At 43.6% G+C, this 15661-nt stretch overlaps 2 protein-coding genes across 2 annotated transcripts in view; one reads left to right on the top strand and one right to left on the bottom strand.

The window, feature by feature from the left end:
* LOC309693309 (hemicentin-2-like) overlaps positions 1 to 15661 on the bottom strand; it is a 1543010-nt gene that overhangs the window by 644912 nt on the left and 882437 nt on the right. The gene's annotated exons all lie outside the window — the stretch shown is intronic.
* On the top strand, positions 6701 to 8765 carry LOC309694050 (nuclear factor 7, ovary-like). The gene has a single exon (XM_082513769.1). The coding sequence runs from the start codon at positions 6948 to 6950 to the stop codon at positions 8331 to 8333; it is 1386 nt and encodes a 461-aa protein (XP_082369895.1). The 5' UTR covers positions 6701 to 6947; the 3' UTR covers positions 8334 to 8765.

Raw genomic sequence — 15661 nt, 5'->3', positions numbered from 1 at the left:
ACATTAAAAAACAAAAACAATAAAAAGCATGATTTAAAAAAAACTGTAGATAAAATCAGTAGTTAAAATGTTAGTTTTGAACTTTAAGCTTAAAAGTGTGGATTTGGTGCTTTATTTGTTTCAGCTGATCTGAGGCTTTCTGGGAGTTTGTTCCAGATATAAGGAGCATAAAAGCTGAATGCAGCTTCTCCGTGTCTGGTTCTGACTCTGGGAACTGATAAAAGACCGGATCCAGATGACCTGAGGGATCTGGAAGGTTCATACTGGGTCAGGAGGTCACTGATGTATTTTGGTCCTAAACCATTCAGAGCTTTATAGACCAGCATCAGAACTTTAAAGTCTATCCTCTGACGGACAGGCAGCCAGTGTAAAGACCTCAGAGCTGGACTGATGTGGTCCACTTTTTTGGTCTTAGTGAGGACTCGAGCAGCAGAGTTCTGAATGAGCTGTAGTTGTCTGACTGATTTTTTAGGTAGACCTGTAAAGATGCTGTTACAGTAATCAAGCCTACTAAAGATGAATGCATGGACTAGTTTTTCCAGGTCCTGTTGAGACATCAGATCTTTTATCCTTGAAATATTCTTGAGGTGATAGTAAGCTGACTTTGTTATTGTCTTAATGTGTTTTTCTAAGTTTAGGTCTGCATCCATCACTACACCCAAATTTCTCGCCTGGTTTGTGGTTTTTAGATGTATAGATTGAAGTTCTCTGGTGAGCTGTAATCGTTTTTCTTTGGCACCAAAGACTATTACTTCAGTTTTGTTTTTGTTTAGCTGGAGAAAATTGTGGCACAACCAGTCATTAATTTCCTCAATGCATTTACCAAGAGCCTGTACAGGGCCTCGGTCTCCTGGTGACATTGTGATATATATTTGTGTGTCATCTGCATAGCTGTGGTAGTTTATTTTGTTGTTCTTTATAATCTGTGCCAGTGGGAGCATGTAGATGTTAAACAGAAGGGGTCCCAAGATGGAACCTTGGGGAACTCCACATGTGATACTTGTCTGCTCAGATGTGAAGTTACCTATTGATACAAAGTATTTTCTGTTTTCTACGTATGTTTTGAACCAGTTTAGTACAGTTCCTGAAAGACCTGTCCAGTTCTCCAGTCGTTTGAGTAATATGCTGTGGTCAACTGTATCAAATGCTGCACTGAGATCCAGTAAAACTAAGACTGACATTGTTCCACTGTCTGTATTCAGACATATGTCATTAAACACTTTGGTCAGAGCGGTTTCAGTGCTGTGGTTCTGTCTAAAACCTGACTGGAAGGCATCATAGCAGTTATTCTGTTTTAAGAAGTAATTGAGCTGTTGAGAAACTGCTTTTTCAATGATCTCACTTACAAATGGGAGATTTGAGATCGGCCTGTAGTTGTTCATTTGTGTCTTGTCAAGATTGTCCTTTTTCAGTATAGGTTTTATTACAGCAGTTTTTAGTGGTTCCGGAAACACACCTGACATTAAGGAAAAGTTGACGATCTGTAACAGGTCTGACTCCAAAGTCTTTGAGACCTTTTTGAAAAAACTTGTTGGCAGGACATCTAAACAGCAGGAGGAGGAGTTCAGTTGACCTAAGATGTCCTCCAGGTCTTTGCTGTTAATCGGGTGAAACTGTTTCATGGTGTTTGAACAGTTTTTCGGTGGACACAGTACATATCCTGGATCTGCTGTTGATGTACCAATTGCTTGTCTAATCTTTTGGATTTTTTCTGTGAAGAATTTGGCAAAGTCATTGCAGGCCATGGTCGAATGAAGTTCAAGCTCAGCTTTCCTACACTCTCTTTTTTCATTTTTCACCAGTGTGGAGTTTCTCCATGGAGACTTTTTCCTTCCAGAGATAACCTTCACCTTAATGGGAGCAATAGTGTCCATTACATTTAACATGTTAGCATTGAAGCTATTGACGAGCTCATTGACTGACCCTCTGGACAGGTCAGGTGTTAATGGGAAGACCTGGTTAAAGATCTCACTACTGTGTTCAGTTATACACCGTTTTGTGATCACAGCTGTTGATATATTTATGTGGGCTGAGATTTTACTTTCAAAGAAAACACAGTAATGATCAGACACGCCCACATCAGACACAGTAATGTTTGAAATGCTCAGGCCCTTGGAGATCAGTAGGTCAAGAGTGTGTCCTCTATTATGTGTGGCCTCTGTTACATGCTGAGTCAGCCCAAAGTTGCCCAGAGTGTTACTCAGGTCTTTAGTCCCTTTGTCCTGAGGGTTGTCCACATGAATGTTAAAATCCCCAACAATAATTACACAGTCGAAATCAACACAGATCACAGACAGCAGTTCACTGAGGTCATTAAAAAAGTCTGTGCAGTATTTGGGAGGCCTGTAAACATTAAGAAACACAACTTTGGATGGGCCTTCAGCTGTAAAGCCACATATTCAAAAGACAGCTGCTTACATCGAAATGATTCATAAAATAAGACAGCAAAATAATTATTCTGTCCTGATTTTAGTTTTTATAAAAAAAAACAAAATCCTCAGGAATAAAAACTGAATATAAATAAATAATAAGTAAAATATATTACATATAATCAACACACCGTACTAAATGAAAGTTTATATAAATCACATTTATAACAAATAAATTCTAATCAGAAGCCTCTTTATGATTATGATTTCCCCACCATCAAATAAAACAGAAGAGATAAATGCTGATTATAGATCTTCTTTTGTTGTTGTTCCTTAAATTATTTATTTATTTAAAATATTCTGGAAACATCCAGAGGATATGTTTTAGTTACATTTTTGGTCATGTGTTTTTTAAAACTTTATTTAAATTTAATGTTTTTCTCAATAATTACTCCAAGGTTTTTTTTGTCCAAATGTCAGCTTGTTGTTGTCATAGTAACAATGTCAGTCAGTGTACTTACTGCTTTCCTTGGGTTACTGTGTCTATAACATAGCTAGCATTGTTTTATCCTATTAAACAGAAATGAGGCATCTTTGGCACAATTTTGGTTTTAGATGCTGTGATTTGAAGCATTGGGTTTTGCATTATGTCCACTGACATTTTTACATGGTGTTCAAAATTACTGCCCAAATATCTGCCCAGAGATGTATGCAACACAAAAAATGACTTCCCCATTCAAGCACCAATGCCACAGCAAGTTTTACAGTTTCACCAAAACAAAATGTTTTATTTGTCTTTAGAGGAACATCAGAGGGACACATCTAACACAACAAACAAAGCCTTGTAGAAAGGAAACAAAAATGACGTATGATGGAGATGAAATGTTATCTTGAGGAGCCCCTCATCCAACAAGGAGAAGGCCCACAGAGCTGGTGGGAGGCCAAGGCCACAGTCTTTCCCTACCTGTTGAAGGTGATGGAGGGGAGACTGTGCATTGTGGCAACATCTGTTCCTTTGGAGGGTCTTCTCAAAAACTGGGCAGATACTAAGGAGAAACCACATCAGCCCATCCAAGCTGAGGCAGCTGATTTTTCTGAATGTCAACCTGCACTGAAGACAAACTGTTTGGCTGCTGAGTTTGGTTCTGTTCTGTGGATTTGTTTACAGTGGGGCTTTTTGTGCTGAATTAAACTTAAAGGTTTGATTAAAATATTAAACAACAGTAAGAATGCCTGCTTTTGTAACAGAACAAAAACACAAAATTAGGCAATTATAAGGCTTTTCATAAAAACACTACATGCAAAAGGGTTTGTCAGCACACAAAGCATTCACATTTGCCAAGTAAAGCTAAAGTATGAGGCTACAGAGGATAATAACTTAAGAGACATTTGGGAGCCACGAGACTTGCAAGATAATCCAGAGCTTAGATCTAAATAAGGAAGTCTTAACTCAGTAATGGAGAATATCCTCACACATTAAGAAGCACCGAGGGAGGGAAGTCCTTCATTACTCTGTCAGTCAGGTAGGTGATCAGTGAAGAACAGCACAGAATCTATGTACCTGCATGTTCAGCTCAATTTGTGGATGCAATAAGAAGTAAAGTGAGAGTGATCAGCTTACCAGTGACTGTGATATTAACCAGGTTACTGATGGCACCATTACTGGACTCACACCAGTAAACTCCGGTGTCGTGAGGCACCAGCGTCCTGATGGAACATGATTGATCACGTTGATGTTGTCCCCGCCCATCTCCACACTCACCCCTCTGCAGTTTGCTTGTGTTTCTCCTCACAGTCCAATCAGAAAAGCTTTGGTCCTCCTCACAGATTACAGTCACAACATCTCCCTCAGAGACATCAGAGCTGTGAGGAAGAGGAGAGGTTAGATCAGGGCAAGGCTGGACTGGGACAAAAAGTCGGGATGAAGATTGAAAATGTGACGTCATTCAGGGGTAAAACCGCAAAGGATTCTGGGAACTTGTGGCAAGAGGTACTAGCGCACGCAGGCTTTCAATTGAACTCAGTTACACAGCGATAAAAAGAAACACAAAAAATGGCAAGAAGCTGTTGTATTATTAACTGCAATAGCCGATCGCATGACAGCCACGGGAAGCCGACGGGTAAAGAGATTGTTTTTTTTATCGGATTACGTCGTTGAAGAGAAATTTTTTAAGCCATGTTTCCGAAGTAAGAGCCGACGGATGGTCTGGATATACCAAACATAACGTCCCAGAACTCTCCAGCTCACAGGTTAGTCTGCTCCAAGCATTCCCACAAAGGTCAGAGTTTTGTTGTAGTTAATGCGTCATTTTTCTTAACATAATTGGTGATATAGGTTACAAGCAAGTCTGGCGCTGAACAGAAATTGTCGCGCTATGCTCCTTTGTTTATTGTGCATAAATAGTGAATTGTCCTGACACAATATTGTGTTTCGCTTCTGTTATTATGGTACATTGACAGAAACATATACTTTTATTCACAGGGTAAAACAGGTGTTTTGTATCACTAATTGTCCAGTACGATTACAGCATACAGTATTATTGTCACTGCTACATTTCTGTGATGAACCAGAAATTATTTCCACTAATTAATTACCGTTGAGCTCAAAGGTTATATTAATAAACGGTTAACGAATGTGTATTTATGACGACGATTTGTGAGACTGGTAAACTTACCTTTGTTCGTACGATGGTCTTTCGTTCTACACGGTGCATTTCAAGGTCCTGCACCCATCCGTCGGTAAACTGTACCTGGGCTTGTTGCAGTGACCTGAAGTTACTAAACTTCATGAGTGTATGCACTCACTCCAAGATCCGTATGATTATAAATCTGAGCGTGGTGAAAGTTGGGCAGCACGCTGACGTCTTTGGTCCCTCTGTGTGCTCGTAAGGGTCTGACCCTTTCACTCCTTTGATTTTTTCCTCGTATCTTTTCTTTGTCTTTTCGTCGAGACTTTTTTGTGCGGCAAAGAAAAAACAAGAAGGTATTGGAACCGGAGAATGAATGTTTTGCGGTGCTGCAAATGCTTGCATTTGATGCGGTACTTGGATTGTTTTGCCACGAGTTCCCGGCATGCAATGCGCGAAAATCACGTGATTGCTAAACAAGGGGGAGGGTGCATCCGGCCTCCTCGGCTGTAATTGGTCCAGCCCAGAGTCGATCATGACCAATTGGCCAATCCAACACCTTTCATTATATATACCCTTCCTTAAAAAAAAAAAAAATCCATCGGCCCATAAAAACAAAAAATCGCCAGCTATGGATCAGGGGTGTCAAACTCAAATACACAGTGGGCCAAAATTCAAAACTGGAACAAAGTCGCAGGCTAACGTTAATATTTATTGAAATATATTTATTCCTCCAGATATAAGAATGAATCTTTTCTCAAACACGTTTTGCTGAAAAACTGAATATGGAACAAGTTCTGCTCCAATTATTTGGGTAAAGATAAAAAACACTTTGATGGCCTATAAGTGAAAGTGAAAACGTGATAAACCAATAATATAATTAATAAATAATGATATTTTTTGATAAGTGAAGTTCACTGAACTGAAAGGAAATTTTGGTTTGATGATGGTTGACATGTTTTCCAAATAGAAGTTTTTCCTCTAGTGAGGAGATGCAGGTGCAGCAGAGCATTGCTGGAAGAAATGATCCCAAGGGTGGAATCTCCTGAGAAATCTTCAGAGACCCAGCGAGAAGTAGGGACCATAGCTGACAGCCCAGGCAGGGGTTGAGGTCAAAGGTCATGCTGTTTGGGGACCTACTGGTCATCATGAGAAGATTCTGGAACCACAGCAATGACCATAAAGCTGCACTGGATGGAGAGCTGTGCCACGGGGCTTTCCAGAGGTAATCACGAGGAGATTGTGGACAACATGTGAAATGAGAGAAAAGCTCTTTATCAGTAACTTTTACAACTTCTGGCAGGTTAATGTCTGAACTTTGGAGTGAAACACACCCTTAGTTACAGGAAATAACACCACTGTCTGTAACTAAGTGAATCCACCTTAACACCACCTGTGTGTGTGTGACTGCATTACACTCCCACTGCTGGGAACCTGAACAAGAACCAGAACAAAGTCTAAAATAGAAGCTGACAAACAGCTGCACCACCGAGTGACACTTTATTTTATAAACTTCACAACAGGTTTCATGTTGTGACCTGTGGAGGTGAAAAGACACAAAACCTCTTTTACAGCTTTTGAGCTGCAGGCAGGATTGAAACACACCTTAGTTAAAAGTCAAACAGCAACATTTGTCTCCTCCCCTCACGTCACTCAAATGTGACAAACCAGGAAACAGGAAGTTCTTCGTCCTCAGTACAGAGAGACGCACAGACGATCAGACTGAGCTCAGACCAAACTAGCAGCTTCCTCTGAGTGAGTCCAGCTACAGGAGAGAAAAGTGGAAAACTCCAACACTGCTGCTTCAAGCTGCTGACGCTCCACACACTGAATGTGAGTTTGAGCAAAAACACGACTCAAAGGAAGTTTCAGTGAAGGTGGTAGAGGAGGGAGGGGAGCCAGGACTGACTGTACTTCCTGTCTGCTGTTTTCAGCTTCACTCACAGACTCAATGGCTTCCAGATCAGAGGAGGATCTCTGCTGTCCGGTCTGTCAGGAGGTCTTCAGAGATCCTGTTATTCTGTCATGTAGCCACAGCTTCTGTAAAGACTGTCTGAAGAGATGGTGGAGAGAGAGACCAACACACGAGTGTCCAGTTTGTAAGGAAATATCAGTTTATGATCCACCTTTAAACCGAGCTTTAAAGAACCTGTGTGAGTCGTTCTTACAGGAGAGAGATCAGAGAGCTTCAGAGGCTCTCTGCAGTCTGCACTCTGAGAAACTCAAACTCTTCTGTCTGGACCATCAGCAGCCAGTGTGTGTCGTCTGCAGAGACTCAGAAAAACACACCAATCACAGATTCAGACCCATCGATGAAGCTGCACAACAACACAAGAAGGAACTTCAGGAAACTCTGGAGCCCTTAAAGAAGAAGTTAAAGGTTTGTGAAGAAGTTCAAGTGAAGTTTGATCAAACAGCAGAACACATTAAGGTCCAGGCCCGACACACAGAGAGGCAGATTAAGGAGCAGTTTAAGAAGCTTCAGCAGTTTCTAGCAGAGGAAGAGGAGGCCAGGCTGGCTGCACTGAGGGAGGAAGAGGAGCAGAAGAGTGGGATGATGAAGGAGAAGATGGAGGCTCTGAGCAGAGAGATAGCAGCTCTTTCAGACACAGTCAGAGCCACAGAGGAGGAGCTGAGAGCTGAAGACGTCTCATTCCTGCACAACTACAAGGCTGCAGTGGAAAGAGTCCAGCGCTGCCCCCTGCTGGATGATCCACAGCTGCCCTCAGGAGCTCTGATAGACCAGGCCAAACACCTGGGCAACCTGACCTTCAACATCTGGAACAAGATGAAGGACATGGTCTCCTACACTCCTCTCATTCTGGACCCAAACACTGCTCATCCAAAACTCATCCTGTCTGAAGATCTGACCAGTGTGAGACGAGGAGGAGAGAAGCAGCAGCTTCCTGATAATCCAGAGAGGTTTGATAATTACTGGTCTGTCCTGGGCTCTGAGGGCTTTAACTCAGGGACTCACAGCTGGGATGTTGAAGTTGGAGACAGTACAGTGTGGGCACTGGGTGTGTTAGCAGAGTCTGTGCAGAGGAAGGGAGACAAACTGTCTGGATTATGGACAATATGGTTCGTTTTAGGTGAATACTCAGCGCGTTCACCATCAGCAGATTCTGCTCTCTCAGTAGAGAAGAAGCTCCAGAGGATCAGAGTGAATCTGGACTGGAACAGAGGAAAGCTGTCGTTCTCTGATCCTGATACTAACACACACATACACACCTTCACACACACTTTCACTCACAGGATGTTTCCATATATTAGCATTTATGGTAAAGTGAAGGTGTGTCCGTTGAAGGTGTCAGTGTCAGTGCAGCAGATGAGTTGAGGATGATGATGTTTCTAATGTTGTTTCCTGTCAGTGAGTTGAAGCTGTTAAACTGCAGCTGTCCTCCTGCTGCCTCGTTGTTCCAAAGCTCTTTGTTTCTCTTTTAGTTTCACTCTTTCTTTCTGTTTCTGCTGTCCACCTTTTCACATGGAAAATCATTTCACTGTTTCTCACTGAATGACTCCCCAAACTAGATTTGAAATTCTATCAAGTTTCTAATCATTACAAGTGATTCATGTTTCTATTTGATGTGTAAATGGAGATGATTTAGTTTGCTGGGATATGGACTGACATGTGTTGAATGGGAGGAGCAGTTTGTTGTTGTCTTCTTGTCTGTTTATGACAACAATAAATATGTTGTTGAAACAATGATTCATGTTTAACTCCATATATGAAATGTTTCTGATCTTTGAATTCTGTTTGATTAAAGACTTTCTTCATGACACAAATGAGATTTCAGTGTATTAATAGAACTAAATAAGCTCAGAGTTGAAAGGCTGGAGTATTATGTACGTGCTTCACTGTCAGGATCTTCAGGGGGATTCAAAGGGAAACATCAAACTGCTGTAATGAGATAAACTAGTTGGGCTGAACACACTTATCTGTAGTTTGTCTCCATCCAGGATCATCAGAATATAATGAACATGTGTGAAGAGCCACAAAATGCTGCTGCCCTCTCAGCATGATGAGCTCCAGCCTTTGTTAGCAGGACAACAGGAAACATGAGACAACTTTCAGAGACAGTAACCAACTGTGGCCACAAGATGGCAGCAGCTGATCTGAGATCCTTTATTGGACAGAAGGACTCTGCTCTGTGACGTCATCAGAGAGACGGCCTTCACTCTGATAGATCTGACGTCATGTCTGCACTGCGATGATGAAAGCTGATAAACACATTGTTATTGATCCATGAAATCACCTCTGTCCTCTCAAGTGTAGCTGTTTACAGAGCTGAAGAAGTCCTTCATCATCAAAACAGACAAACATGTATTTCCTGTATTAAGTGACGTCATCCTCACTCTGACCTCTTACATACATTCTGTTCAGTTTTCCTGCTGTAAGAAATAAACTGTGTGAAAATAGAAATGCAGGGAAACATCCATTAATCACAGCTGAGCCGTTTGTTTCTGACTCACATTCAATGAGGCTTCAGGTGTAAATACCTCAGAAGTGTTTGTGAGTTCAGTAGAAGCAGACCCAGTCGACCATCATGGCCTCCACAGCACTACACAATGCAACAGAAAGGCCTTCATCATCTGCTGAACCACCTCTGAACCACGACGCTCTCCCTGCATCTAAAAGCTGTTAGTCAGGATGAGATGCTGCTGTGATCGCTCACAATTTACCTGTGAGACCTTTGTAAATATTGTCTTTGTTTCTGGAGGAAACACCTTTAGTCTGTTTGTATTTGGAGTGCAGATCTGGGCGTCCATCACTTTAACCTGCACACGTTTAGTTATTGAGTGTAGTTGATGTTTGGCAGCATTTTATAAGTGACAGTTCATGAACGGTGAAGGAACAGAGGACGCCTGACCATCCTACCTGTGTCAGTAAGAAGACTTTCATCACAACTTCACAACTTAACACAACTGAAAGCTGAATCCAGTGTTGCATAGTTTACTAACAGTGTGTGCTGACACTGAAGTTAGCAGTTTGTTTCCTAAGAGCTGCTGGGACAAACCACAGTGAGCGGCTACAGAGTTTAGTTAAGGTGGTTCTAACATGTGACCTGTTGAATTATTTACAGGGATTTATTTTTCATTTAAAGCATCATTTGTGAAGTTTTTATGAAGTTTACTTCTTTTATGTTCTTTGTGTAACGTTTAGATTTTCTTCTCTGGTGTTTTAACTCTTCAGGTTTCCTGTAACAGAGATGTAAACCACCGTTTTCTGATGCTGCTGCACTGTGACATAAACACTGCCACTTTATTAGGCACACCTTGCTGGCTGCAGGTTATAACCCCTGCTGGAAACATCCCCACAGATTTGGATCCTTATTGCCATGACAGCACCACACAGCTGCTCCAGATGCTGCAGGATGCTGGTCAGGGCTCTAACAGTGAAACTTTACTGAAAGTAAGAAACCTGAGAGGAAATAAACTTTGACTTTAGTAAGCTGAGCTCTGAAGCTGTGATGGAGCTCAGTCGGTGTGAAGGCGGCTGCTGTGTAACAAACGTTTGTCTGAGGTGCTGCGACTGATCGTGGTCATGTTTATTTAAAGAAGTCGGTGATGAAGCAGGCTGTGCAGTCCGAGCTCTTCATCAGTTAACAGTCCTCCAGAGCTGCTGCAGGGAGCTGACTGTCCTCCAGGTGGCGCTAAGTGAACAAAGTCCAAAGAAATAAACTTGGACTGTTTTTTGAAGCCTAAATAAAATGTGAATAAACTTTATAGATACATTTGAAACCAGCTACTCTGTGACTTTACACACTCACACAGTAACAGAGCTGATTCCTGATTGGAGCAGCACAGAGTTAGACTTCTTTTCTGGCTGTGGATTGGTTCGTCAGGATTTCCTCCTTTACAGGTTTAAAAACAATCTCTGTTTCTACATTTTTTGACCTCCTTCTTGTGTCTAAAGGTGAAGCAGCACCAGCCTCCTCTGATCCTCATGTTGTAGCTCTGTGTGTCCAGCAGGGGGCAGAACACCTCCAAACTGTGCCAGCAGCTCTCACTGTGAGCTCAGACGTTTGTGGACACTCAGTTTGTTTGAACATAGTAAATAATCAGAGCTTCTCACACTGTTTATGGGGACACCACCTGCCCGAGGGTGTACTGTGTCAGAGAGGTGGTGTATGGTGCTGGGTGTAGTCTCTCTGCTGGTTCACAGTTTTTACTGAGGAGCTGTGTTCATGTCAGGAAGGTTTCGTCTGATCACTGTGGTGCAGTTTGGTTTACTCTGTTTCTGAGTGTTTGTAGGATCAGTCTCTGCAGGTCACCTGATACCTGGCAGTGAAGTGTTTATGAATCAGCTCCGTCAGATTTAATCCAACAGAATAACATGTAAAACACTCCAGGGCTTTTACTCTGAAACTTTCTCCAGAGCTGTCTGGAGTTTTCTTACATTAAAATATTCTGGGATTACCAGACTGTCCACATCATGTGTCCTACCAAAACTTTCATCCACAAATATACCCTGACATTAAACCCAAATAGATCTGAGAGCGAGTCATTAGTATCAGTACTGTGTGTGTGTGTGTGTGTGTGTGTGTGTGTGTGTGTGTGTGTGTGTGTGTGTGTGTGTGTGAGAGAGATATTCAGGTAACTTACTGGGTTACTGCACATGCTCACACCTTTTCAGCACAACAGGTGCAGTTTGGTGTTTTACTGCCTCCTGCTGGAACAATGATGGCAGCTCTCAAGACTTTATTGGTTATTGTCATTTCGTGTTACACAGCCTGAAACGAAATACTGTTCCTCAGCAGCCTCTACAGTGCAATAACCAATATATTTTAAAAAGAATAAATACAGTTTAAAGGGAATAAGTTTAAAAAAGAGCAGCAAAAAAGGCATAAATAGCTTAAAATCTAAGTTCTAAAAAAACCTCCAGTTTTTATTAATATTTTATTATTTATCAAATTATTATTATTATTATTTATTTTTTATTTTTTTTTGCCTGTCCCGTTTGGCTCTTTTGCATCAGAATTATTGTCTAAAGGCGAAGAAAGATGCCCAACGGATTTACTTTACCAAACTGACCATCCCAGCCTTGCTATAATGGTCCATTTGATTCACCTTTTATTGTTTATTTTATTTTCACTTGCTGAATACGGGACAGACTTGACTGGGGGAAAGAAGGCGAGAAAGAAAGAGGGAAAGAGAAACAGCTGAGAAGAGGGACGGGGGAGAAGGGCAAAAGACAAAAACCAACAGAACGGGCAGAGAAAACGAAAGAAAAAGAAAAAAAATGCATATATCGATCACCTGGATCACCTGCTGAGAAAGAAAAAAGAAAGCAAGCAGAAGAGAACAAGAGTAATAGAATAAACAACATCACAATGATATATGGGAATATGACAGTAAATACTAAATATTAAACATTATTGTGCAGCACATAAGATCAACAGAACACAGTGTGCTTTGAGGTAGGAGCCAAAAAGGGTGTAGTTTGTGGGTGTGATCACCCGTGTGTATACCTGTGAGCATGGACGCGCTTGTTTTTTTAAAAGGTTCCTTCATGTAATGATCTGCTAGAGGGTGTGTGTGTGTGTGGGGGGGGGGGGGGGGCACAGCCCCGTCCTCCAGGGCATGAAGCAGGTATGGAGGAGATCAAAACTCCAGACATCCAGAGGCCCTCAGAACACAAGAGACCAAGGAAGACCAACAGAGGGGCAGCCGCGCCACTGTCCCAGGAAGAGCTGAGGAGAGTCCCAGATGAGCGGTCACTCAGAAGCCGCGGAGCAGAAGCCCGTGAGCTCCGCCGGCAGCCAGCTGTGCCTGAGTGACTGAGCCCCAGGCCGAGAGGCCAGGGGCACCCCACCTCCGAAGTGGCCCGAGCGAGCCCCAATAAGCGGCCGCCAAGGAGTGAGCCGGTGTGTACCTGGACGCCCATCCCCAGACACAAAGAACCACCAACGCACCGATGTCTGAGGGAGTCCGCCACTGGCAGGGGAAGTGGTGGTGGGGGGAGATAGACCTCCAAACCTTGGAGGGCCTGAGATGTACCCAGAGAGGTGGCGTCTGATACCCAACCTGACATATAGACACAAACATACAGGCACACACAGACACAAACATCCATTCCCACCCTCATGCTCTCATATGCACTTCACACTCAACCGACGTGGAGACAGACATAAAGAGACGCTGTACACACGATCACACTCCCCAAGCGTACTCTACAAACCGGGTCTAGGTACCCCTGCCCCTGGAGGGGGGAACCTCACCCAGACCCAGGTGGTGTTACCCTTTTCCCTGCGGTGGGGAGAGGCAGACCGCCCCGACTCCGCAGCAGCAGGGAGGCCCCACACTCCAGACCGCAGTCGGACGGCCAACTCCTCCTCCTAGCCCCCCCCGCTCCAGCAGGCCGCAGAGAACGGGGGTGAGAGAAGACCCCAAACCTCCCTCCACCCGCTCATTGTAGTGTTGATGCATGTGTGTTCTAAGGTGCAATTAAAACCCAGGAGGGCTTGGAGCTACCTGCCAGAGAGCAGCAGGTAAGCGCATGGTCCCTCCTGATAGCCCTCAATGTCTACGTGTATTTAAAATTGAGAGGTGGGCAACGACGCCAGGGGTGAGGTGTACACCCTGATGGTAACTTGGACTCCGTGTATTGTGCCCACCCCCAAGATCCTATATGTATGTGTAATGAGGGTGTGAGTAATGTGAATGTCTAAGTTGTGGGATAAAATTGAGGCAGAGGCAGCCAGAAGGGGACAGAGGGGGGGGGGGGGGGGGTAGCCTCCTCTGCACCCTGGTGACATACCCCTACTCCAAGGCCCTGCATGTGTGGGTGGTTGTGGTGGAGCGGGAAGAGGGAGGCAGCTGGAGATGGGGAGGGAAGGAAGGGAGGGGCAAGTGACCCCTCCCTGGGGCCAGCTCCCCCGCTGACCCCAGTAGGCACCCCCATACTCCGCGACCAGCCAGGGAAAGGGGGCCCAGGCCCATCCAGACCGGGGCCCAGTTCAGCAGCGCCTCCCGGCCCCACAGAGCCCGGGACAGTCCACCCAACCCCACCACAGAGAAAACTGCACCCACCCCACCATCCACTCATCTTCCAGACTACATAAGACAATAGACCCCCAGGCTGAGATCTTCCTCCACCTCTCCTGTATCTCCCCCTCCTGCAGAGAGAGTTCCTGAAGAGAGGAAAGCTCCAGTTTTTATTAATATTTTATTATTTATCAAATTATTATAAACTAAAAATATTTTTTACGTGATGAACGGCTTCAGTGCTTCGTCCATGACCTCCTGAAGGTAAAGGGCCCAAAGAGCCAATCAGCAGCTCTGAAACAGGAAATATGACTCATGGAGAAGTTCACAACAGTTTCAGCTGCCAGTTGTACTCATCACCATGGAGACGGTCTCCATGGTGGAGGCAGAGTGACAGTGTTGTAGATGCTGCATTTTGAAGCCTCAGTGTTTATATTTTTGTTCACAGCCATGTAGACAGAGAGGCAGAGAGAGACAGTGCTGTCACTGAGCTACATGTGTCAGAGCTCAGATGAGGCCCACACATGTGTGTTATCTGTTGTTGCTACACACAGTTAAGATATGGAACATGTGAACATGAGACATATGAAGAGACTGAACAGATAAAATGTCCTTTATATCCATCAGTGACTTTTTATTCTTTTAAACTTGTGCTGCTTCTTTTTGACTCGAGTTAGTGTGACACTGATGGAGCTTCTTGCTGCAGTGTGTTTGGGTTTGGCTGATAACACTGGTCATGCATGTTTCCTTCATGCTCTGTGGTAAAAGTGCATCAGTCTGCAGCTCTGTGGCCGCCCTTCTTCTTTTTCTCAGAAACTTCCTGATTTCTTTGTTCTCACTGTTTTGCAGAGGTGTTAAGATTAAAAAATAAAAACTGTGAAAAGTTGCTGCTATTTATAAAAAGACACCATTTAATGCTTTTAATAAGCTTAACCCTTTAAAGCCGGTCGGAGCGGGCACGCTCTGTTTTGCGTAACTATTTTTAAATCCCAGTAGCTCTGCAACCACGTAAGCTAGCGCAATAATTTTTTTTCCATATGAAACTGGAGGAGTTGTACTTACATCTTATGCCATCAGCTTGTCCTAGGTCACAGTTTCCTTCTGTAGCCAGATGGGCTACTCGCCTTCCGTTTTTTTTCTTCTCTCATTCGCTCTCTCTCTCTCGCTCGCTCTACCACCCTCACTCTCTTTCCGCTGCACTCGCTCCTTGTATCAGGTGATTGGGTTAATTGGGAACCCACCTGCACATTGATTGCAGGGTGGCGCCGTATAAAGCTAAGCCGATGTTTTGTTGGATTAATCCCTCCTGAGCTTCTGGTGCGATACAGCAGTAAATGCTGGCGTACTGCGACGGACTGATCAGCAAGAGCCGATTATATGACAGCTACAGGTATGCTCTCGCTTAACCTCAGATTCCCTCCGAATACTGGAATTGGTGTTAATATACTTTTCCGGCCTGTTGTAGCGCAGCAGTCTGTTTAATTCTGCCATTGAGGAGAGGTGTTCGTGTTATCTCCACCAATGAGAGTATAGTGCCTCCGGTCCTGGGGTAAGCCGTTAGAACTACTTTTATTAGCATTCATAGCTATAAGAGTTTAAGGTTACATTTATCTGTTTCAGGGTTCACTGCTGTACTCACCTCTCCATGGTAAATTGCCCAACCTAAATTGGAAGAGT

Source organism: Aulonocara stuartgranti, assembly GCF_965226115.1.
Source record: "Aulonocara stuartgranti genome assembly, chromosome: 3".
Lineage (NCBI taxonomy): Eukaryota > Metazoa > Chordata > Actinopteri > Cichliformes > Cichlidae > Aulonocara > Aulonocara stuartgranti.
The sequence above is the reverse complement of the archived record's forward strand: the minus strand, read 5'-3'. Positions and strand labels throughout refer to the sequence as shown.